The sequence below is a fragment of the Helicoverpa zea genome, chromosome 21 (genome assembly GCF_022581195.2).
Source record: "Helicoverpa zea isolate HzStark_Cry1AcR chromosome 21, ilHelZeax1.1, whole genome shotgun sequence".
Classification (NCBI taxonomy): domain Eukaryota; kingdom Metazoa; phylum Arthropoda; class Insecta; order Lepidoptera; family Noctuidae; genus Helicoverpa; species Helicoverpa zea.
Window position 1 is genome coordinate 2,663,007 of NC_061472.1, and position 25,210 is coordinate 2,688,216.

At 34.1% G+C, this 25,210-nt stretch overlaps 2 protein-coding genes across 3 annotated transcripts in view; one reads left to right on the top strand and one right to left on the bottom strand.

The window, feature by feature from the left end:
• Positions 1 to 2,586, top strand: part of LOC124640580 (fibroblast growth factor receptor homolog 1-like) — a 103,095-nt gene extending 100,509 nt beyond the window's left edge. For both annotated transcript variants that reach the window (XM_047178402.1, XM_047178401.1), the window contains exons 11-15: positions 174 to 363; positions 562 to 673; positions 938 to 1,131; positions 1,548 to 1,685; positions 2,022 to 2,586. In XM_047178402.1, the coding sequence (XP_047034358.1) occupies positions 174 to 363; positions 562 to 673; positions 938 to 1,131; positions 1,548 to 1,685; positions 2,022 to 2,226 (839 nt within the window). In that variant the 3' untranslated portion in view covers positions 2,227 to 2,586. The remainder of the gene's footprint in view (positions 1 to 173; positions 364 to 561; positions 674 to 937; positions 1,132 to 1,547; positions 1,686 to 2,021) is intronic.
• A 2,553-nt stretch (positions 2,587 to 5,139) lies between these two features.
• LOC124640872 (putative glutathione-specific gamma-glutamylcyclotransferase 2) lies at positions 5,140 to 25,210 on the bottom strand. The gene is made up of 3 exons (XM_047178824.1): positions 24,727 to 25,210; positions 18,031 to 18,066; positions 5,140 to 7,187 (listed from the first exon to the last, which is right to left on the bottom strand). Exons 1-3 carry the CDS (start codon positions 24,904 to 24,906, stop codon positions 6,657 to 6,659), a joined length of 747 nt encoding a protein of 248 aa, XP_047034780.1. The 5' UTR covers positions 24,907 to 25,210; the 3' UTR covers positions 5,140 to 6,656.

Below are 25,210 nucleotides of genomic sequence, written 5' to 3' on the forward strand. Positions count from 1 at the left end.
TGTTGAATCTGTAGTCAAGAACTGCTAATTGTTAATTTTGTTTAAAGTTGCAGGTTTAGCACCAATAAATAAAATTATTAGGTTCATAAAGCCTTTTATCTCATCCTCGGTTTCTGTCTACGAGAAACTTATATGTATGTATTTTATTCTAAAATACCCTCTTATTTTTCCAGAGGGCCACACGGACGCAGAGATGATGGCACTAGTCTCGGAGATGGAGATGATGAAGATGATTGGCAAGCACGTGAACATCATCAACTTGCTCGGCTGCTGCACACAAGACGGTCCACTCTACGTCATCGTTGAATACGCTCCCAATGGAAACTTGAGGGAGTTCCTGAGGAATCATCGACCTGGCAATCGGTAAGTCTCCTCTTTTCTATAAACCATAGGAAATAATGAGAATACTTTTTTACCTACCTGATACCTGATTTTAATAGCAAATTACAAAACTTCATAGAAATCGGTTCTACTATCCATTTATACCTTCATATGAAAATGGACCCATCAGGCCAATTGAAATCACAACCGAGTCTTAGCGTAAAAATCTTGTACTTACAGATACGAATCACCGACAGAAGAACTAAAAGAAAAGAAAACGCTAACACAGAAAGATCTAGTCTCATTCTCATATCAAGTAGCCAGAGGAATGGAATATTTGGCATCCAGACGGGTAAGCTCTCAGTGTCAACTTTTATGCTTAGTATTTTATCCTGTATATGTTTTTTTGTAAATAACCCCTTATATTTTCTTGAGGTTGCCTTCCAACCAGCAGCGTCTTGAATGAACTTGAATTATGATCAGAAGAATAAATCTGAATAAAAATCAACACTATACATGATGAGTTTTAAACACCATTTACTCGAATACCTCTAGAATCATTCGATGAATGGTTCTGCTTACCCCATCTACTAATTCTTCACCCATCTCTCTCCAGTGTATCCACCGTGACTTAGCCGCTCGCAACGTGCTGGTCTCCGACGACTGTATCCTCAAGATAGCTGACTTCGGCTTAGCCAAGGATGTCCACAGTAATGACTACTACAGGAAGAAGACAGAAGGCAGGCTGCCGGTCCGGTGGATGGCTCCTGAATCGCTGTACCACAAAGTCTTTACTACGCAGACTGATGTGTAAGTTCAAATAACTTTTCTATTAAATTGAATACATAGATTCATGCTAAAACTAATAACAAATATTATTATACATTAACACACAAAAACTTTAAATACAGCAAAAGTTGCACATGATTTTATTTTTGGATCGGTGGTATGTTTAGATTTGCTTTGCAAAGCGAAGACATCGAATTTGATTTAAAAAAAACACACGTTTGGATAATACAGTTTATTCTAATGCCTTAATAGGCACCAGCAATATTGAAAAATTCTAAATCTGATGGATTAGATTGTGGAAATAAATCGTCTGTCAAAATTCGCACTTTCAAATTAGAAGATCTTTTGGTTAGATACCGATTCCGAAAAACTTAAAGACATGAGATCTTTGGGTACTCTGTGGAAATTGTTGTAATTAATTGTCCACTTATTTTCAGTTGGTCATTCGGCGTGTTGCTGTGGGAGATCATGACTCTAGGTGGGACGCCTTACCCAACTGTCCCGGGGCAGTACATGTACCAGCATCTCAGTGCTGGACATCGGATGGAGAAGCCGCCGTGTTGTAGTCTTGAAATGTAAGTGTACCTTTTATTCAGTTATTTGGTCCACCTGTGACTCAAAATACACCATTATTGGCTTAATTTACAAGGAGAATTCCTGAAGGAATACTTCAGTGTACAATGCATTTCAACTAAGAACAACATAATTGTCTAAAATTGATCTAAAAACAAAATAGTCATCAGTTTTGATGTGGCTCTTAAGAAATATGGGGGATGACCTTTGCTTTCCAAATAATGTGAGGTTACTAAAGGTTTAGTTTTCTTTGTAAACTTTATCAACGATTAGGTAGTTTGGTCCAACTGAAAAATGGTTAACTGCCTGTGACTAATAAATTGGAACATCTTCCACAGATACATGCTGATGCGCGAGTGCTGGTCCTTCTCTCCCGGAGACAGGCCTTCCTTCACGGAGCTCGTCGAAGACTTAGACAAGATCCTCACAGTGACTGCAAACCAGGAATACCTGGACCTCGGTCTACCACAACTTGACACTCCACCTTCGAGTTACGATGGTTCTGGTGATGAAAGTGACAGTGACTTCCCTTTCATCAAATAGACTTTTGAATTAGATTTCTGATGGTGAAAAGAAGAACAGTATTAATACGATTGAAGTACCAATTTAAATGGTATTTGATGATATAGTATTTCAGTTTAGTGAAACTGGTGTCTTACTTATTGACAATGAAACGAAATGAGTGAGTTTTTCATCGTTAAATGTTGGATTGGATCTCTGAGATGAGATGAGACCAGATGATAAATCATGGTTGAAAGTTATTAAGCTAACTAGTAGCTCTCTAATTAATATTGAGATTACAACATGAGATTTTCACTCAACAGTTGCGAAGAGAAGAAATAAAGGATTCTTAGCTACTCCGAATGAATAGCTGAACTTAAATGAACCCACCAATGATAATCGTGTTTTATTTTGATAGGTAGATATTACAATGATTTGAGATTTTTGACTAGTATTGTTGAGAAACGTAGGACGCATTTCTGGTCCTTTTGGTAATGATATCGAACTTGATGTTTGTATGTTATCTATTATTTGTTTAAATAGAAAAATCTGTAGCATTTTAAAGAAGGTTGATGACGAAGAATTTCAAAATAATATCTACGTTATGTAGAATTTTCTTTGGAAATTCCTATTTATCTACTCAGCAAGAATACTTTGGTCTTTTAAAGTCGATGCACCGAGCATGACATAGTCTATATAAGGTTATTTTATATAATTAGATTACATATTTGTATTTATTTTAATTATTTACACTAAATGCGAAACAAAGTATTGCATAATATTGAGTGTAAATAATCTTAGCAATAAAAACCTTTTTGGGGTTAATTGTAAATATCCTAGTACCAAAGTTTGTGTTTTTTTTTGTATAAAAATATTATTGTGAAGTTTTAGAGCATTTTTTTATGAAGAGGCGATTTTTGAAAATGGAAATTGTACCATCTAGTCTGTTTGTAAGAACGGAGAATCGACTTTTTATTATTATTATTTTCTTTACGTGTCTTTTTTAAGTATTTTAGCATAAATCACAAAATATTATGGCTGTTACATTGAGTTAGGTATTACAGACTACACGTTGTAGTAACTTACAATAATGAATAATAGAACTATTTCCCATTTCACCAAGTTCACCCTCAACATTAACGTTCTTTTTTGTTAAAAAACAACAGTTTAAGAATGTATTCGTTCAATTTTCAAAGTAGAGTCGTACCGAATGTTTTGTGCACTTGACAGCTGTCAATTGTCAAGTTACAAATGACAATAGCATTTTTTTTTGTAATGACAGAATTGTCAACTGTACCGAAAAACGGTCAGACTATAAACAGTTGTTTTAAGAAAAAAATACGTGTACGTTGTTGCTGGCAATGGGCCTAAGTCCACACTTTCATGTTGTTAATGGGAATTTCCTATTCCGACTTTTAGTTGTTAAATAATTACAGACACATTTCGCCTTACTACAAAAACTTTAACCACTGTTTTACACTTGTCTAAAAAAAATGTGGCTCCAAAATGAACCATATGTCAACGTCATAATTTGACATTTTTTTAGACAAGTCTTAAACTGACGTTAAAAAGTTTTTGTGGTAAGACGGATAAAGTTTTGCTGTTTGTAAAGGATGCATTTCACCACCAAATCTTTGACGTACTTAATTAATTATTTTATTGCAATAATTATAAATGTGTAACCAATTAGAAAGAAATTATTATGAGATTATTGTGTAAATAGTAGATAGTAATTTTCTACTCATTTTTATGCAATGAGAGGTATTATATAAGTTGAGAGAATGTGTTTGATACGACTTCCACTAAATAATAAATTATTGGTTAACTGTGGTGGAAGTCGTAATGTGAATTTTATATACCTACATTATGGGAAAATTATAATAAAACATATATTTTCTACTATTAAACATAATATGTATGACATCACCATTTTTGGTATTTATAAATTAATTAAAATTATATATTTTTAATCAATTATTTTGAATGTCGATGTGCCTTGAATAAAATAATCGAATATTGTTGTAGTAATGATTTTGGCGCTCCTTGTATGTATATTTGATGGATAATGTGTGGGTCAAAATGAGTTGTAATAATTATAATAAAATAAAGATTTATAATGCGAATGTACTTTTTGATTTTATTTGGTTCCTTAAAACAAAGGACTTGGCATAAAGAATCTTCCTAAAAAGCAGTTCCTAATCTTCTTTTAGTATGTAGGGAGCCACGTAAATAATTAGTACCTACCTACTAAGCTAATGAAAATATTTGTTGAAGAGTTCACACTCTTAAAACAGCGACATCTGTGATCAAATCGAGGTACTGATTAAGACGCAAACGAACCTAATTCTCTCTTAGTTATTCACAACTACCGATAGAGGGCAGTATTGTTTTGATATCGCAGAATTTAAATATCAAACAATAAATAGGTTTTGGAATACTATATTTTCCTATCAGCGGAAGTTATTTCAAACGCATTATGTAAGATTATATGCAACGCTATGCAGGTGCTGCTTGCTAATACTACTAGGCTTCTGATTGTAAAAATATGAGGTGGGTTCAAATGAATCGGGAACCTAACAGCTAGTGTTAGGTACTTTTGGTTTCAGAGGTCTCGAATAGTAATATCGGGAAGAATTTATACGGAACCTTCATCTGCTAGATAGTATTAACTATCAGAACTGGTGAATCCAGGACATACTGTTTTCCCGTAATCATCCCATAATTGTTGTGCCTCTGTAAATTCTGGAATTACTGATTGGTGATTTGAATATTGGGAATTCGACTACCCTATTATATTTGTTACATAAATACGTCTAATCTTCTTATTCTTTAATCTGCGCTCCCACAATTTTACAAAGAGCAAATAAATTATTTCGAATGGTAGGTATTAATTTGTCTAAAGTTCGCTCTTTCTGTTTAGATTTTAGGCAAGGCGTATGAAAACAAAAGTCGAAGTCATTATACACAATTTTATTTTTGTCAGTACATTATGGCGTCGCCTTAAATTAACATTCAAAATTTCATACAAAAATTATGCTAATTGAACATTCACATTTTTTCTTTAAATTACACAATAATCGTTTTACAAATTTCATTTAGTACTTATCACAATAATCTTTAGAATTCTAGCGAATATTAAAACAGTTACAAACAAAATTCGTATTACCAGTATTTTAAATAATAACATCAACATAAAATTTACTTAAATTAAATAAAATAAATCTATTAATCACAAGAATAAACTAAATTAATCTAGATTCGTTGATAATACTTATTTTATTACATCATTATTTGGTTTTGTTTTTGTTTGTGCGTTGTTTTAGTGTAATTACAAAATAACATTCTTAAATAAAATATAGTTACATGATTTAATTATAAAAATATATAATGTTTAATTTAATTACAATAAACACATACTCAGCTACGAATTTATGCTGTCAAATCAAAAAGTCATAATGTTTCTATCATTTTGAATTACAATCAAAATAAGAATAGAAACCAACACTTTTTCGTGTCATTTCGAAATTCTTGACCATTTTTTTACAAATGGTCAATTTACATTTTTATTTTATGTCAATTGAATTTTCTTTATGTCATTTTCGTTACGATTAATTCCAAAATGTTCTTATAAAATGCCTGTATTTTTAGTACAATCGTCCAGCGCTATACAAAGTCAAAAAATGCAGAGCATATACATAAATAGTGTAACTAATATACCTAGTAAATAAATGAATTTGTTATGATAGAATTAGTATACATACAATTATGTTGACAATGACAAATAATTACATATATTAAGCTGTCCCCAAAGGATGTATTGTCTCACAAACAATGGTTTGGCTATTTCCTTTGTTTAAGAAATTGATTAACTTAACATTCAAAGCATTTCGGTAAATAAAGTAAACATCGCAAAGACCAATAAAAATGGAATAATCCCTTTCACTTAAATTAGGTATTTATATTTACAAACTACGGAAGCGGTGAAACTTTAACCACAAAACTTAGCTAGATTATAGAATAAAGGTTTTGAACCCATTTAAATAATTCTTTGCAAAAATTTCATAATTATTTCTGCGAAAACAATTTATTTATCACATGCAAAATCTCATTTCTTTGCTACCTACCTAATACCCGGTTCTACTCAGAACAAGATAAATAGTCATGACGATCTTAGTCAATATCAGTATGTCAATTCATTTTGTCATAAGCAAATTTTATCCATCCATTATTTTAAATACCAACATACCTTCCGTATTTGCGTATCTATAGAAACATTTATAGCAATTAAAGTAGTATTATCGTAACGAAGCACAAAGTTAATCCAGTTAGTAAATATGTCTAAAACACGGAACTGCTGCACAATTTTCGAGTAAACTTTTACCAAATGGTCACAACTATTCGCCTCAGTCCACTGAACAATGACGAATAGGCTTACTTACAACTATCGAGACCGTCCATAGCCTAACTTCATATCACATATTGACACAACGCAGTTTCTTCTCCGGGACTCTCGAAGCGAACTGGTAGCTTGGCACAACCGCCTTGACCTCAGCCTTTTCTTCCTGCGATTCCTCTCCCATCAAGGTTCTCAAACAGATCTTCATATCTGAAGCGAATTTCCTCACCAGCCTTTCCAAAGAAAAAAGGTGTTCGTCTAAAGCTTCAGGGATTTCTTCCCTCATGAAGTCTGCTAGCCTTAAGAGGTATTCCGCGTTCGGACCGGACTGTCCTTGGCATTCTAGAATTTGCTTAGCTATATCTGGTAGAGGGGCTGCTCCTAACCAATGCCGGTTTTCAGGTACGGCGATGTATAGAAGAGCGTGTTTTTTCTCCGTGGAGTAGTAAGGAGCGGAGGAAGATGAAGAGGCGAAGAGATTAGGACGAGGGTGGAAGTGAACTGTGTGGGTTCTGTAGCCACCGAGCTGGCATTCTCGGGTGGAAAGGTAAGGTAGGGCTGCGTTGTTGTCTGGCGATATCAGGAACGCTTTACCCCAGGTGATGCCCTGAAATAGAAGAAAGAGTGACTTTAATATTTAAAAGTATTTTCTTTATGGCCTTTCATTAGGTCTCGATTAGATCGGTCACGGCTTTACAAAGGCCTTAGTAACATAATGCTGGAAAATTCTAAGCTCCAATCTTTGTCGATCTTATCACACAAGAAGACAGCATTGTCATAATCATAATACCATGTATGTTAACACTATCATTTTTGATTGATCTCAGAAACAGCGGCAGTCTACATACATTTTTAGTAATAATATAAAGCTGAAGAGTTTGTTGGTTTGCTTGAAAAAATATGTCAGCGTTAAGTAGCCCATTTATTGAGGAAGGCTACTTTTTATCTTTTTAGAGTGTGCCAAATAGTTTCCATAGGACGCTTATAAAACCGCTGGCAGAAGCGAGTTCAGAAATAAATAATGCAAAGTTTAATGTCCTACAAACGATTGATGAAGGAGATTTAACAAATTGAAGAACAACCAAAAACATAAAGGACTAGAAGAATAGATGAATATCATGTGTTGCCGTCCGTTCATACACTTTCTCATGTTTACAATAATGAGGGAAGCAGAGTATCAGGTAGCACTGTCGGCACTAACATGATTAGTTACTGATACAAACTGGACTACAGCGGATTAGAAAAATATACGCCATTATAAATAACAAGTCTAATTTATAAGTCTGTCGTATTTCAAATAGATAATGTCTACAAAAATAAGCTGTTTTGTTTGATAATGTTATCGTTTGTAAACCTGTTGTCATAATAACTTAGTTTTACGTGAGTTCATTAAAATTTTACGAATAAAAATATTTGAAGGTCGATTGATTTATTTTGTTCGAGCGAAACACTTTTGTTTTCACCGGTTTTCATCATAAGCATATTTATTAATTCTACGAGATAAAATTTGAGAATATTTATGGGCTTGTTGGAATATAGTAGGTACATAATATGCAAAGCCAGTCTGATGCGCAATGTCAACAAGTGATATTATAATCTGACTAGATAAATAAACTTGTCTGCAGTAAAGTCGTGACTACAGACTTTCTTCAAACATTAATCTCTTAGAAACAGATACCAAAACAAACCGCGTCATAATCTATTTAATAACATGATAATTAGTTGGTAACGAACTTAGCATGTGCGAGTTCACGCATCGTTTGCATGGCTCTCGATAACGTAAAGTTGCACATGTGTTAATATTGTTTACCCATACAATCTTCTTTTGGACAACCAGATCTTATTCAAGTCATCAGTTTTCTTAAAATATCAGTGCTTTTCTCAAACCGACCTCTGAGTATGTTTCTATGTTCAGAGAGTAAAGCAAACATATAAATAAAACAATATTGCAAAAATCTGCATCTAGGCTTATTGTGCTCTATTATCAGTTCAACATTTTTATTTTCACATACCTAAACACTAGAATTTTGGCATAATATTTTTATATCCATATCATAAGCCGCAGATAAATTATGAAAATATAGGCATCTAATATTTTCATAAGTCTCACATAATACTTCAGATATCAGGGTCATGTGGCAAATGGCCCACACATTTAGATAAATTGAATTCCACGATCAAAGTTTAAAAGATTACCAAATACAACTAACGCCATCTCTTATCATTTCTGCATACTAGAATTATTCGTACATTTCAGCAAAACGTGGTATTTGGCAAACACTACCAAATGGGTACCCCAATTTTGAACGATAGCCAATAGGAAAACTATATTTATAGATCCGCTTTTTTAGATAATAAAGAGCAGAATTTTGTTTAATCTATGTTGATTCGGTTTAAACATGTTATTTAGTGTTGACCCCAAAATAGGTCAAGGTTGAGCCGAAAATATACAAACATTAGGCGAGCACGTGAAAAGCATTTGCTGAAGTTATTTGAACAACAAACATGCGAGTAATACAGGTGTCTTCATTCAATGAGAACAGCCAATTAATGTTTGGATAATGGATCGGTATTCTAGAGTAATCGAATGCGATTTTCTGATAGTCGATTACATTCAGTAGCACTCGAAGCCGACCCCAACTTAGTTGGACAAGTCAGGCAGCTGATGAATCCAGGGAGTTGGATATCAGGATCCCTGGTTGAAACATCAGAATTGCTGCAGTTCCAAATAAGAAAGGATTAGGTATCGATAATAACTATTAACTGCACTAAAAGACAAATTCAAATAAACGGAACAAACTTTTTTTGCAAACTTTCCCTTTTAAGGCCATAATAATAATGTATCACCCCATCAAGTGATTTTGCATTTTTATATTGTAGTCTGATAGGATCTAGTATTTTTATCAACCACTGATGTCTGAAGGCGAATTACAAGGATAATATGAAGAGATAAAAATACTCGACTTTGATACTATTATGGCAACAGCATTTTTGCACGCGTCTGTCTGATGATAATAATATTTTGGTTATAGTACACAACTTTCTTATCTAAGTAGTATAAATATTATATTTCGTATCAGCGTAAATATAATCCAGTTTTTGCTATTTGCGAGATCTAGACGTGCCTAATCTGACATTTTGGTATACATATATCTTATCTTAACAAATACATAATATTTAAATAGCAAACATATTGCTAACACTGCTGTTACATTGAATGAGCCTTTTGGCAAAAACCTATTATCCGCAGTTAATCGTTTTCCGGGATTGTTTGAAAGAGGTACCGGAGCCCTAGAACATAAAGAACTCCAGAAAACATAAAAGTTTGTTTTAGTCAGTAAAAGTACTACACTACACAGGAAGTTATATTTCACAAATGGATCCTATTCTCACGTCGAAACATATGCCACGTGTCTAAGCAAATATACTTCGAACAAGCAAAGAATTCATTAATAACATTTATTAAGATAAACGCAGTTACTCAATCTATACCAAACCTATTGTTTAAACAAACAACAGCGGTTCAGGATAAACTGTGAACTCTAAAACAATTAACCAGTTGTCTCAAACGATAGTCACATAGGTTGAACCAAAATACTATTGATGCATGGGAAATATCTGAATTGTAATGTGCTTAAATGTTATGGGATTAAGTTTCACATTCATTCATAGCCTTTGTTGTTATCAGATGTTCGGGTGAGAATCTTTTATTTTTTTGTAAGATTAAAGAGCATTTACTGACTTATCATTATTACCTAAGTGGTATTGGGCTGCTCTGGTAACTGGCAGATAGTCAGTCACTCTATGCTCAGCTCCAACCCCTTAGACTGGAAGCCGACCCCAACATAGTTGGGTAAAAGCTAGGCAGCTGATGGTTATAGAGCCGTTATTGATTAACTTCATTCTTGGCACACGTACACATATATTAAAAAAAATGTATATCTACATAGTAAGACCACTTGGGTACGAAAAATTTAGTGCGTTTAACATGAATTAACAGTGAAGATAGGAAATACTAGGCTAAACTCCAACATTAATTGAAACCATTAAAAATGTCACCAAACACGGTAATGAACACAAATGTAGTAATAAAATCACCAACGCGTGACATTTTACAAATTTGCAATTCCTACCTATAAAATTACGAAACTATGCTGAAATTGCAATGCTATAAACATTGGCAAGTTCACGGTAACTAATGTTGTTATTGCAAAGTTATGGCAAATTGTGTTAAGTCAATTTTCTTATGTAACCATAGAAATGGCATCGAAGATGGATCTTATGAAAGTTTACCATTTACTACTGAATTAAAAAAATAAACTCTTAACTAATTCCCTAAAATTGACACTGTGGTGTGTGAATAGACTTTCTGAAACCGCCTAACGTGATGGAGAAGTATTAACAACAATAGCCTATTTAAATGACGCTAAAGCTAATACAACCACACCATCAGTCAGACCAAATACATGCATAAAAGAGACAGAAAGACAAAAAAAAAGAACAGACAAATTCAAATGAAAACAAAACACAGTCAACATTATCTATTAGCAATGAAACTTAAGCAATAACAAATTACAACATTGGTAATAGTGTTATCGTTGGAAAAACGTGTGAGAAATAAGAATGCAATATGAATGAATGTGGCATCAGGTTAGTATGAACTGTTAACCTGTTTAGGTCAGTTTTCTCTGCTGAGACAAGCTATGTTTTCAGAGCAAAAAAGATAACTCCCCGGCCGCATATGTATGTTTCTTCTTAATAGAAATCTGTTGACAAGAGGTTAGGCTAATACAAAACTAAGCTGTACCTTAATAATTATAATTATGTAGTTAATAATTATGTGTGTTTTCGATTGATTTCACTAACACGTTCATTTCTGTGTAAGAAGATTGTTTAATTATATTGTTTCAACAGAAGGCATATAAAACGCAATGCACAACATATGTTTCATAGGCTATACAAATAATGAATGAAGGCACGTATCATCGGAGCCAGACTGTCTGCGCGAAACATTATGTTCAATTCACAAAGAAATTCATTTGGAACCTCATTATGATAAGGAATCTATAGTATGTATACAATATTTTTTAGTCGATTAAGTGCCAATCATTCAGACACGTAATAGCCAGAACTGGAACCAGACAAGTACGGATTTCAGAAGTGGCCCGAAATAAAGTGCTAGAGATTGTCCTGTGTGAAGGAGGATCGTAGGAGTCAGCTATATTATCAAACTCTTAAGAACGTTCGCCTTAATGCTCCGAATGCATCACCCACGTGAAAATACGATCATGCAATTACAATGCTTTAGAACAACGTATATGACACGATAGGTGTCGAATAGCTATGAATGTGCAGCTATTACCAGTTCAATGCACTATCATAACACTTGACATTCAACTTGCACCAAGTCGGGACTATTGACCGAAGCCTCGTGCAAGACAAAATTGCTGACAAACAATGTCAAAAACTTCTACCTAAGCAATATGGTCCCTCTTTGTTTCAAAATGAGTTTCTAGCTGAAAAATCAATATGCTCTTACATTATTAGCTGAATTTTATTTGCAAGATCAACAAGCCGTTCGCAATTCATTAGAGAATCAATTTGCGTGACCAAGCTTTTATTCGAATTGATTTGTTGAAGCTTATTGGAAACTATCTCAGGGCGTGCTCTGAATTTATAATGCCGACCGCAGTTCATCTATATAGCTTTATCCATTTATAACCTCAATAGAGGGGGTGAATAGGGTGGACTGAATGGAGTACTGTCTAGACACAAAATAATCACATCAGCCAACAACAGCTTGCTACTATTTCGCAGTCTAGATTATATTATTCTACGTTACTACGCTTCTACAGAAGTGGTCTGTACTAATCTTGTTGTTTCAGAGAGAACGAAATAAACATTCGACATTGTTTTCGCAATCTTATACGTAGAGTTATGAAACGGGACGGACACACCTCACGAAAGCTTCCTCGCAATCAACAATTCAAGGGGCATAAAAAACAAGTCTACAATAGAATACCAAATCAATTCTACAAAATTCAACACGCCTTTGGCATAACAATGTGGCTCCAGTTCGTCTGTCGTACTATACTTTCATTTAACATCTATGACACGTGAATGTCCATCATACGACTGCCAATTCGTAAATCGGCGGACGTTAGTCACATTCGCACCGTTCGAGTTCATCAAGAACCCCTTTGTGTCAAATACGGATATAGTGGGAGATATAAAATGTATTTCTGGACCAATGAGGTTTTGTTCTATTGGCGTGGAACCAATTTTTCTTTGTTTGAATGTTTTAGGGATAAGGTTGACCCTAATCTGAGCGTGGAGTTACTTGGCTTTTATTCTTGATATTTTGTTAATGGAATAAATGAGGAGCGATGAACGACAGTCTGATGTAGATTAGATAATCTAGTCTAGTTTTGTAAAAACTGGTTCACAAATATTGCAGAATCATTATAGCAAAATGATAACCAAAGGCATCTAAACTAACGCACGCATGTTCTGAGTGTAACCGTCAGTTGCACAAAGCTCTATTAAAGTTAAAGCTTTGACACTTTTTATACCTCTATTGTCGACAAAGAAAGAGTCAGCAATAGATTTAATGAAGCTTTAACTTTAATGGAGCTTTGTGCAACTGACGGTAAGGGTTATAAAATCACATATTTACGAGCAATTATGAGCAACAGCAAAGACCTAAAAATACCACTGTCACCAAGTTCGAATCACTCAATGAGAATCTCACGCCAAACCAATGTGAAAACAAAAAGCAATCACTCAAATACATGACGTAGAAAGCATGTGACGTTTTGCGTCTATTCTTGAATTATTCGCAGAATCTTAATGCATAAACACCTAAGTACTAAAGACTTGACTCGAGTTATTTTTGTTTAAGAAGTAAACTGAATAACAATATTAGTCGTAGTTAATCTAATAATAAAAACTGACACGTGTATGGACACACGTGTTGATAATAATGCAAGGCAAAAGCATGTGGGTACTGCGCGTGAATTTGTCGTGTCAGGCATATTTGTCATTAATGTATTAACAATGTAAGAGGTCAGGGTATGTCAGTGGACAATGCTGTTGATCTTAGAAAAGGAGATGAGGAAGTGATCTCTGACAATATTAGCCTAATTAACACAAAGACGATGAAAGAAGGATGAAGTAAACTTAAAACTGGGGATGAGTCAATTTCAAGGAAAAGAACACGATTTTCAGAAATGCATTAAATTACACAAGAGATTAATTCAAAGTGAATCCCAAAACCTATATTGTTTCCTAGAAATTGCAGAGGCAATCCCGCCATCGAAAGTAATTTTGCTATCGCACAAACTAACTACAAACTCGAACTAAAGAAAATACTGAAGAAATTCAACGTCTAATAACTTTCAGAGGGAAGACAGACTTGGATAGAGAATGTAGTCAATATTTTGAGACTTCTAGCATTTTAAAGTGGCTGTATGATTGTAGTTTCTGTAGATCTATATGATCAAGTGTGTAACTGGCCATTGCAAACCTATCTGATCTCATCTTAAGGAAAAATATTTGTTTACTTTTACATTCTGCAATGTTTACAATTAACAATTTGCGTTAATAATGAATTGGATAATGTGGCCTCGGGTACATGCATATTGTTGTATATGCAATTATCTATCTATGCAGTTTGGATTGTCCATTAGACAATATTGACAATAAGAAATGTGTGCCCTATTTCCTGGTGAAAGATATAATGTTCTTGATTTTTCCTGTAACCTTTAATGAAAATCTTTTCTCCGTAAATATGATACTTACATTAGTTACTATATCCCTAAATACAAATACATTTCTGTCCTTTCTCAGGCTCCAGAACTAATTTAATTTAGTTCAGTAGTTTTGGTGTAAAATCGCAATAAACAGATAGATAGAGCTACTTTCGCATTTATCATATTATGTAAGGATTAGGTACTTCTTAAATGTATCAGTAGCATACAACGGCTGTTCGATTCATAATAAATATTTAAATTTCCAATTTTATCAGACCGCGCAACAATCGCGTGCTCTGATTATATTGGAGAAATAATTATCAATATGCTACTTTTACCATTTTTATGTCTATGTCTTGGCAACAAAAGCAAAGTACCTACCTAATATTCTAAAATATACATCCCTTTTGTGACTTTTATTTCTTCAAACCTACGAACGCCAGACTATGACGCAAAAATGACGTCTTAAAACTAGATACTGGGATTTATCCCTCATGAGAAGCCTTGGATGACGTCACAGTTCACGTGTTTCACCACTCGACGACAAAACCAATTATTTCCAGTACACAGGACATTTAATATACTACGCATGAAAGAAATGACGTCTATGTTGTGAGAAGCACGAATTATTTTCTTATGAAAATTATGGGATGCTTCATTGAAAATCATAACACCTAATGTTACAGACTTTTTTAAGAGCTATTACGTCAAAAATGTTTCGTAATTACATGAAGTAGTCATAATTGAATGATTCGTATCAATAAAATTAGAGAAATATTAACGTACTTTCCATATGATAGGTATAAGAAAAAACCCGTGAATAGACGTGTCGTAGTCGTAACATTAATCAATAGCTACAGTTGTTCACAAGTGAGTCTAGGATTCTAGGTAAGAAGGAATGCATAACGCTATGGGGATTAAAATCCCAAGAATGCTCTAACCATTGAACGGTCTTCGACCCTCAGAGCAACTAAGGAATGTTGGGAAGATAATGGTGATATTCATGACAGAAAGATGATTATTATAACAATTAATATAATAACAAGTCACATGATTATTATTCTAAGACGATCGCCGGATGCTCCTATCGGATACTTCGTTCAGTAAGTAATGAACTATGAGGTCTTATTTCAAATGAGGAACTACTCAATGAAAACCATACAACGAAGAATACTAACACTATATTAATAATAAAATTAAAAAGGCCAAACTAAAAGTTAATGCTAATAAGCAAACTGTACAGGCTTAATTGAAGATTCGATAAACCAAGAAATATCGAAAGTAGGTTACAATGTAATAGGAGAACCGTTAAAAAACAAGAACGAATCAATCAATAATCTTGTCCGAAATGACAGTAGACTAAGGTTCCCCAATGAAACAAAAGAAGCCGAAAGTCCATTTCGAAACATTCGGTTCAAAGTTAATCTAATTACAGGGCCCATTAGCCATAGGAATTGCGATGGAATTACCAATAAACCACTCGAGATTAGTAATCATTTCAATGGTCAATTTCGCCATCTGATTGGTCCTAATTTCTGTTTTTACTGGAACGTTCCATGGATCAATGTAGTAAGATGTGATGAAAACATAGCGTAGTTTACAAAATATGAGGCTTAGCATCTGGTCGGAGATGTGGAGGATAGCCAGATGAATCAACATAATCATCTACATACACTAAGAAATTTCTAGAACGTACGCATGTCTAAATAATGAGGAGTAAGAAAGAGAACCATGTTTTATAAATCAGACTCGGTATTAGTAAACACACCCCATCAGCTTTAAATAAAACAACAAAAATCAGGGACTTGCAAAAAACAAGAGACAGTTGAAGAATCTGGCACAAAACATAGATACGGAAGTTTTTATCTATTTAGAACAAAAATAAAAACAAAAAAACTAGAATGAACTGGACATAACACACGGATTTAGCGTCGTAAAGTGTGAAATGAATCTAAAATAGCATCAAAGAATGTTGAATGTGTTAGCTGTGGTGCTACTGGTATTATTTGTAAACTTTGTGTAGCGATTGCTTTACGACTATTACCTGCCTTATATTTTGTGTGTGTCTTTTTATTTATGGCGTATAGCTAATTTATTACAAGAATCGCAACTATCCCTGCTTTATTTTATTCGCAAATGAAAACACAATTGATTCAAGCTGTTCAGTAAGGCCGTCTATTATATTCTTTGTCTCTATTTATCCGTCTAACTTTGCACCTGTCAAGTGTGAGTAAGACGTGCCCATTCAAACACGGCGCGTGTGCCTCAGTATAGTAACCTCCATATATATTTTTATCCACTGCAATAATGGCCCCTTCATTGTCCTTACTGATTACTATTGCATTTATAAAGCTTTTCTAACCATCACGTATTTCTGATAGCGCAAGCCTGTTAGACATCTTCATATAAATTATAATTCACAGTTTCCCCCCTAACGAGTGTTTTATCACTTATTAATACGTAATAATACTTTTTGTTTTGACGTTCCGGGTTATCAGCTGACCTGTTCAATGTTTTAGATTGACGATATGAATATTATTTAATTAAGTTAGTTAGTCATATTTTTGTGTTGATATTAAACTAATATTCGCATGGCTTGTTTATTATAATTATGTCTACTGTAGGTAATATTTTCTGCATGTGTATAAAATTGATAAGCCTTCCTTGACTGTAACAATCGGGTCATGGGGTATTTAACCTATATGGTAATTTAAAATAGAGGCTATGTTCAAAAGTAGGCTACATAAAAGTGTAGTAAATAGGTTTTTAAGCCTTAGAATCTGATCTGATTTGAAGATGTAACTGTAACCTTAATCATAGATATGAGATTCTACAAGTGATTAAAATCCATGATTAAACAAAAACATTAAAAAGATAGATTGATTGGCAATGGACATAACAATGTCAAGGAAATCAATGATAAGATTGAGAGATTAGAAATGAGAGGCAGAAAACCCATCACGTGGCAATGCAGGCAGTCTTCTGGGCACGTTTCCGGAGGACAGTGATGCGGAGGAGTACTTCAGCGCCTAACAACACTCAACATGTTCTTTTATATTTTTTTTATTTTCATTAAAGTTTGTGATTTGAATTCAATCTAGTTACAGAAGTACTAAAAACGAAGAATTCGATAATGATGATGAATGATCCAATAAGGATATAAATTACTGTCAAATCTAAACAGTTTTTGTTTACGAAACTAGTACAATACAACTAAATAACTGTTTCCCATTCACGGTCATTGTTTGGAGGAAGCTAGCTCTGATTACAATAGGATCTGTTAATGGGTCAAATTTTTACAATGGCGGGCCGATTGTGAGTACAAAAAGTCTATTTACTTTTTGTTTGATAGGTAATTTAAATTTTAGAATTTGCATCAATGATTAACATTTTTATGTTTTTGTGTTAGAGATATTGTCTTCCTTTCGTATTGGCTGACTACAAAGAGTTGTCTACTATTACAGTGGAAGGTTTTACTAGTTCTTTCTTTCCATGACAATAGACCTAGTGATGGAGAAAATTCTTCAGATTTTTCTGAGGATACTTTTATTCATAATCAGATACAGACGTAAGAAAAAGATAATCCAATACGCATGTCGAATAAATGCGTCAATGAGACGATTCTTTCAAGAAGAAAGAGACAATGACGTGAATACTGATACAAAAAGAATAGATATTTATATAAAAGAAAATACTCACTTCCTTGTCTTCTATTAGAGTCGCGACTCGGCCGGGCTGTGAACAAGAAAAATATTTTGTTAAATAAATTGTTTATGTAATGATAAATAGTTACTTTAAAATCTGCTGTCTCCAAAACAATTGATAACATTTGATTATAGAGTTGTTTTCAAAATTAATTTTATTTTGTTTTGATAAAATACCTAAATCATTTTTAGCTGAGTCATTATTTTGTTTTCTTTTGATTTAACTATGAAATTGTTAATGCTCCGTAGCTTTATCCTCATTTAACATGGACCATTTGGCTTTTGTTAGTGAGATGAATCAAACTTTAGCTTTTTGTTTGCTTATCCATATTATAGAGTAAATAATGACCGTCTGACAAACTAACCTTTGATACCACTTAAAATTTAATATATCGCGGACATCAAAACACTAACATACCAGTAGACATAGTGGGCGGTTTCTTTTCCCGCGAAATTAAAAATAGATAGACCAACGTGATAGGTGCGTGATTCGGATTTACGCAGTTTATCTCACGTAAATAAACTAGCGTGATCCATTATGTGAAGTCGTGCAAAATATTTGATTTAGAACGAGTTTTACAACCTTTCGTGTGATATAGAACTGAGTCGCGATTTTTTCTGCTCGGTCTTGGATTTGAGTCTGGAAATCGAGAACTTCTTGAGTCAAGTAAGGGTTACATAAGGTATCCTAGAAAGTTCAATTTCAAATTGCAGAGCCTCCAAATCAAGGCCTTGGGGGCCCCTACCATCTTGGATGTTAGAAGTGTAAAAGTGAATCTGATTTTCCTATAGAGTCGGTCCTTCAGAAGAAAATAAGATCGGGGATTCTGGTTCTCGAACATTCTCATTTTTTATCTGACTACTCAGGTATTTGGGGTCAACACAACAAAATGCTTTGAACAGATGTTAAAAACACGAGTTTAAAAGGTTATCAATACATGTATAAAATTACAAATGAATACTGTTCGGAATTACCTACAGCAAGAAAATTTTTAAAAGTAGGTAGTCAATAAGGGACTCACTCAAATGAACCTTTTTACTGACTCAGTTAATGTTTATGGCTTTTACAGACCTCTTCCCAAATCAGATGTATAAACATGACAAAAGATCGGGATTTCACAAGTATTTCGCACTGTTCTGCCAATAAGTGCTAATACAACACAATCAATGTTTGTATCCATTTGATACAATGAAAACCTTTTAATGCATTGCACGTATCTATCTGACACTCAAATATCAAGTGTTCAGGCGCCTATGTAATTACGATTAAAGTAATCCTAACGCAACTGTGATAGCCAAAACTTCTAGATTGATCCAGTCATATCGTTTGATAAGAACCTATTATTAGAAGTAATAATATTTCCTGTATGTTACTAGCCAAGATAAGACAACATTATGCACATATTCCATGAACACAGGTGCATGGTTACAGGCCCGGACATCATCATCATCACTTTTTTATCATTTTCCCATATACAAGTTAGGATTAATCCCTTTTCTATCGTCATATATCTAGCCTTTTCCCAACTATATAAGGGTCGGCTTCCAGTCTAACCAGATGCAGTTGAGTACCAGTGTTTTGTAAGGAGCGATTGCCTATCTGATCTCCTCAACCCAGTTACCAGGGCAACCCAATACCCTAGGTAAGACTGTTTTTCAGAGTTACTGGCTTCTGACTACCCGTAAAGACTGCAAAAGATGTTCAAATGGCAGCCGGTATCTACAGTTAATTCCTTATGTATCTAAGAAATTCCATTATCATGTCATGTTTACTAACACCCACCGCTTAAAGACACCACCGAGTAGGTAAAAGCAAATGAGTCTGATAGTACCCATATCTTTTGTTTACATGGGATACTTTATCTCATGTGTAATGGGAGATACCCCTAGGTTAATAAAACAACATGAGTTTTTATATGATTTGGCTAGACGAACCGTCTGGTGTTCTCAAGTTGATCGACCTAACTTGATACAAGACGCCATTGCGAAATTGCAAACTTTTACTATGTTGCAGATATTTACTTTTGCAGTAGATAATATTTTTCTTTCTTGATACATTGTATTGTAAGTTTACATCTGAAGTTAATATACGATAATCCGCTTTCTCTGTAAATGTTTAGATAAGGCAGATGCTATGTGCATCGGACAAAGAAAAAAATATATGTAATGTCTACCTATCTTTGATGCATAATGACCTCTTTGGTGGGGTTATGAAATCTTTCTAAAGCTTGTATTGTAGACGCGTTTAGCGTTTTTGAAGATTAGAACATGTAACTTCACTATCAAATAAAATATTATTGTATTGTCTTGTCTATTTATTTAAAAAACACGCGTTTTGTTTTGTTTTTCGATACTCATAATATTTTTGTGCTCGATTTTTTATTATGTTTTTCTTCTTACGGTCTTATCTTCCGAAACGCAAAATATTTTGTAGAAGTTAAAAACAAAAATATTATTGTAACCTATGAATAACTATTATTTTGCATATTTACTTATATGTGGAGCACGATTTCGCGTTTTATGACTTGCCTAACCAATACCCAATTTGAGATAACATGCGTTACATGATAGCATCCAATACAATACGTCGACATTTTTTTAGATTTGGACGTAGTTAAATATCTTGTTTGGTTTCGTTATGGGACTGTGACGGTAGGGGAATAGAGTTTCTGCGCCGTAAGAACTGTAATGCCTAGCCTTCTATCTCCTTCGAGAACCTATTTTATGAAAATTTACATTATCTGAAATATATGTCTGAAAATTGGTTAAGACGATATTATCTATAGCCATCTGATAATTTCCCACCTCACGTAATAACGGTATCTGCTGTGTTCTCTTTCCCAGTTTCAAGTTAAGTATGTACTAAAACGCCAAAGTATATTCCATACTTCCTGAAAAGCATCCAATTACTTCTAGCTTCAATCAGATTCTTTCAAGCTTCCTGTCTTCCGAAAGACAATAGCCTCCACATTCTTTGCTGAAATAAACTTGACCTTGGTTGACGCACTGATGCATTGAATGCCAACAAAAGTACATAATAATATGTGAGTAACGTCAAGTGAAATTGAAAACGCGTCATCAGGATAACCAGAATTGTTTAGCCAGCTGACGCGATATCCAATTTCCTTGTAAACATAATGTGTTATTGAGTAATCTGTCGTTCTGTTTTGTATTAAGTCTGTCATTGTAATAAATACACGAGAATTAATAATTATTAGGTGTTCTCCGGGGAAAGTCGAGATTATGAACTACCAATTAGGGTAGCTGTTACCTTTAATGAGAAGAAAGCCGACCCAGAGAAACATGCTAGATACCCAGATGATAAATTTATTAATTTTCTTAAAGTCGGAAGACCACAAGAGAGATGAGGTACTTAATAGATTCCAACTAGAAATATACTAGAAAATGAGGGGAAACTGCGTAATATACGCTAACTTTTTACGTCTTTCACATTACTTTTGCCCTTTTACTAAAAATATCTGCTCCTTTTTATTTTAACAATACCCTCGCGACCTCGGCCAATTTCGATTCGTCAGAAGATTGTCGGTCGCGAATGCCGCGATGCGTCAACGCATCTCGTGAGAAAGTGCATCCACCTTGAATCTTCGCCAGTCTTGTGAAGAATAATATTTGAAGGTTATTGCGTAAAGGAATTCCGGTGGGGAATTTGCTTATGCAGATTTTGTGATACCTATTACGATTGTATTACCCGGTCTAAATTTCATAAATAGGTGTGAATGGACTAGAAAAGGATTGTAAGGGATAAATGTAGTAAGATATGCCCCGGTACCTTAAATAAGTAGGCCTCGTTCCAAGAACAACTCATTCAGGTGCAGTTCATTCATGTATCATTGAAGGTACCTAATAAAGTCAATTAAGAATTCACCTATGATAGGTATATGTATTTGCTACTGTCAAACCGCAATCTACAGTAATGCAGAACACGTTACAGTAGACCGCAGTTTTGAACGTAAGGCCGCTGCCTCGAATTTTGCGGGCAGCGGGGCGGCAGCGGCGGCGGCGCGTTCGGTCACCGTTTTGAATGGAGCTCACCGCTCGTTGCCCGCTCCCGCGCCGCTGTATTTGAGGGCCGGTCCATTTGATTATACGCGTAAGATCCTGCCGCTCCCGCGCCGCCGCCGCTGCCGGCCCGCTGCCCGCAAAATTCGAGGCAGCGGCCTAAGATCGATCTACTTGTACGAAATTCAAACGAGTTATTAGGTCATGATCTGCTTTTAAAAGGTCCATCAAATGGTCTGGCTCAAATTAATCATGGCCTAGTATCGTGCTACTGGTTTCTATAAATTATCCATCCGTTGTTTTACCATTAGAGAGAGAGTATTTATTGGAGCTTACCTGCATCAAAATTCGATCTCTAAATGCAATGGATAGATGGTGAGGAATCCACAGTTTATCTTTCAGATAATATCGAATTCATGTGTTCAATGAACAATTTGAGGCGCGTTTAATGTGAATATGAAAGCCGTTAAATACCAAAGTAGTACGCTGACATACTTTCTTATGCATTGCTTTCGGCGGACTAGCAGAACCGCAAATGTTACCAGTGTTACTCTTTTGTCACTTATTATGGCATTATTAGCCTTACAGTGTTTTAACCTATGAAGAACTGCTAAAACATGATATGCAAAATGTTTTTATTTATGTAATATTTCTCTAAATTGCCTTGCAGTAAAAGTAAAGGTCACCCATCCAAATCTTGATTGGCTTGTGTTGCTTAACCGCAAGCAATAATGATGTCTGTGACATTTTCAGTCATAATCCCATTTCTTATCATAAGTATTAACAACCTCTTCACATAAGTGTTTAAATGCTGTTTTTAAGAGCACTTGTGATATTGATAATCCAATAGACACTCGAACCGGGATTCCGATTTAAGTCATTTTCATATTAGACTTAGGTAATTACTATTGCATTGTGGTATAAATAAAATCTTATTAATGTCATTTAAAAACCAAATGTAAAATGAATATTTTTTCTGATACAAACACAGTTAATCACCACGCTTGCTCAATGCGGGTTGGTGATTTCAGACTTTATAGTCCAGGTTTCCTCGAGATGTTTTCCTTCAGCTTTTAATCAGCCATTTTTGTCCAAGATATACTTAGAGAGTGAAAGGAGGACTGAACCCAGCAGTGGGACGATAAAAAGGCTGTGACAATGTAATAATATGAACCCACCAATGTACATTGGTTATCTGCTAGACTAGTCTACAACAAATCCAATACTTATCGGTACAGGATTATATTAAGTATAGTAAGCAAACACTAATATTAGCTTAATGATAATACTAAGCTAGTTTAATGACTTATTAAGGGATTAAGTACCAATTTATGATAATCCACTCTTGCCGATAGAACTGGCTATTTGTGATGTACTTATTTTATTTTTATATGAATCTAATTAATCTTGTATGAATACAAAACAGTGTCAATTGGAATACATTATAGGTATATGTAGTGTTTTAGTGAATTGTTATAAGAAAAAATCTCTTTCAAGCTATATATTATTTAATATATGAAATATGAAAAAATGCAATTGGTTAATAGTTGCATAATATGTTGTTTGTTGATACGGTAAGTTTTCCATAAGTAATAAAATAAAAATGTACTATAGAAGAATAATAACAATAGAATAGTATGACATATCTAATAGATGGAATAAAAAAGAAGTCCCTTAAAGAGAGCCAACTTTTGCCAACAATTGCTAGTTGAGAACATGAAATCAAATAGTTTAGTTATAGTTAGTGTTAGAAACCGCTCATCAATTCATATGAAATCTCTCATTAAACCGTGACCTAATTGGCTTGACCTGAACACTTCAGTATAATCTACTTGTAATGAGATCATTGGATCAATTGGATTATTACAACTTATAATTTATAAATCAACCATAAATTCAATTCTCTTCATGGCATAAAAATATAAAAAAGGTTAATAATATAAAAAGTATAATTATGCTAAATTATTGGTTTTGCTATTTCTATTTTTAAATTATAATAAAAATATTTCATTTCAGATCTAATTATAGTGACCTGTAAAAAAAACAAATGTCATTTGTTTAATAAGAATTCTATTTTCAAAACAAGTCATTGAATATCATTGTGCCTAAACAGTTGGACAAATAAACACTATTCGGGTTCACTGAACTTTGTCAAAACAAAACAGTGCTATTCCAATTAGAATCTTTTTGAATTCAACCTCTGTGGCCCTATTAATAGGTGTTCATTAATTTTCTATTATTTTCTATTACAGCCTTTTTATCGTCCCACTGCTGGGCACAGGCCATGGAGAAGGATTGAGCATTAATCACCACGCTTGCTCAATGCGGGTTGGTGATTTCAGACTTTATAGTCCAGGTTTCCTCAAGATGTTTTCCTTCACCTTTTTATCAGCCATTGGTGTCTAAGTATACTTAGAAAGTACATACAAACTTAGAAAAGTTGCATTGGTACTTGCCTGACCCTGGAATCGAACCCACACCCTCATACTCGAAAGGTTGGTTCTTTACCCACTAGGCCACCACGACTCCACCACTCGACATTAATTTTAGTTTTAAAATATTTTGAAATCAGAACGTGCATTCAGTCAAATAAATTAAAAATCAATTATTTTATTTGGATGATGCAAGCAGGTAGACGTATGTCAATAATGAAATATTTTTGTCAAATTACCTTCGAATCAGTCCCTCTGTGTGTCGTGTTGCCTTGCCAAAATCTTCTTGAGAATCCCTTCACGTACCCAGTGATTGACTGCTGGTACTCAAACCCTGGGTTCCAGCACAGCGAACCGTACCCAAACACCCAGAATGGCTCCTTCTTCGCTTCCATGACTTTATTCTGTTCTTCTGACATGTTTATTCTAATTTATTTGACAATTTTAAGTTAAAATTACGAAGTTTTATCCAATTTTATCTCGTAGCACTTCGCGAATTCAAATAAAGAATAGAAATTTTAGAAAGCGAAGGACCGAGTCGCGTGCTCTAATCACACAATTTTACTTCACTTTTATTATTCTACTTGTGTCTCATTGTTAGTATTTAGTATACGCACATGAAATAATAAACTAGCACTAGGAATTATATTTAAATTTTAAACGACCACCCATTGCGCTCTTATATTGCAGACTGACAATTGACATTTTTCGTTTTGTATTTTA

Coding starts and splice junctions, on each gene's coding strand:
- LOC124640872 (XM_047178824.1), bottom strand. CDS start 24,906: ATGTCAGAAGAACAGAATAAAGTCATGGAAGCGAAGAAGGAGCCATTC. Junction 18,067..24,726: donor ACAGAGGGACTGATTCGAAG/GTAATTTGACAA, acceptor TCTTGTTCACAG/CCCGGCCGAGTCGCGACTCT. Junction 7,188..18,030: donor CTCTAATAGAAGACAAGGAA/GTGAGTATTTTC, acceptor CTTCTATTTCAG/GGCATCACCTGGGGTAAAGC.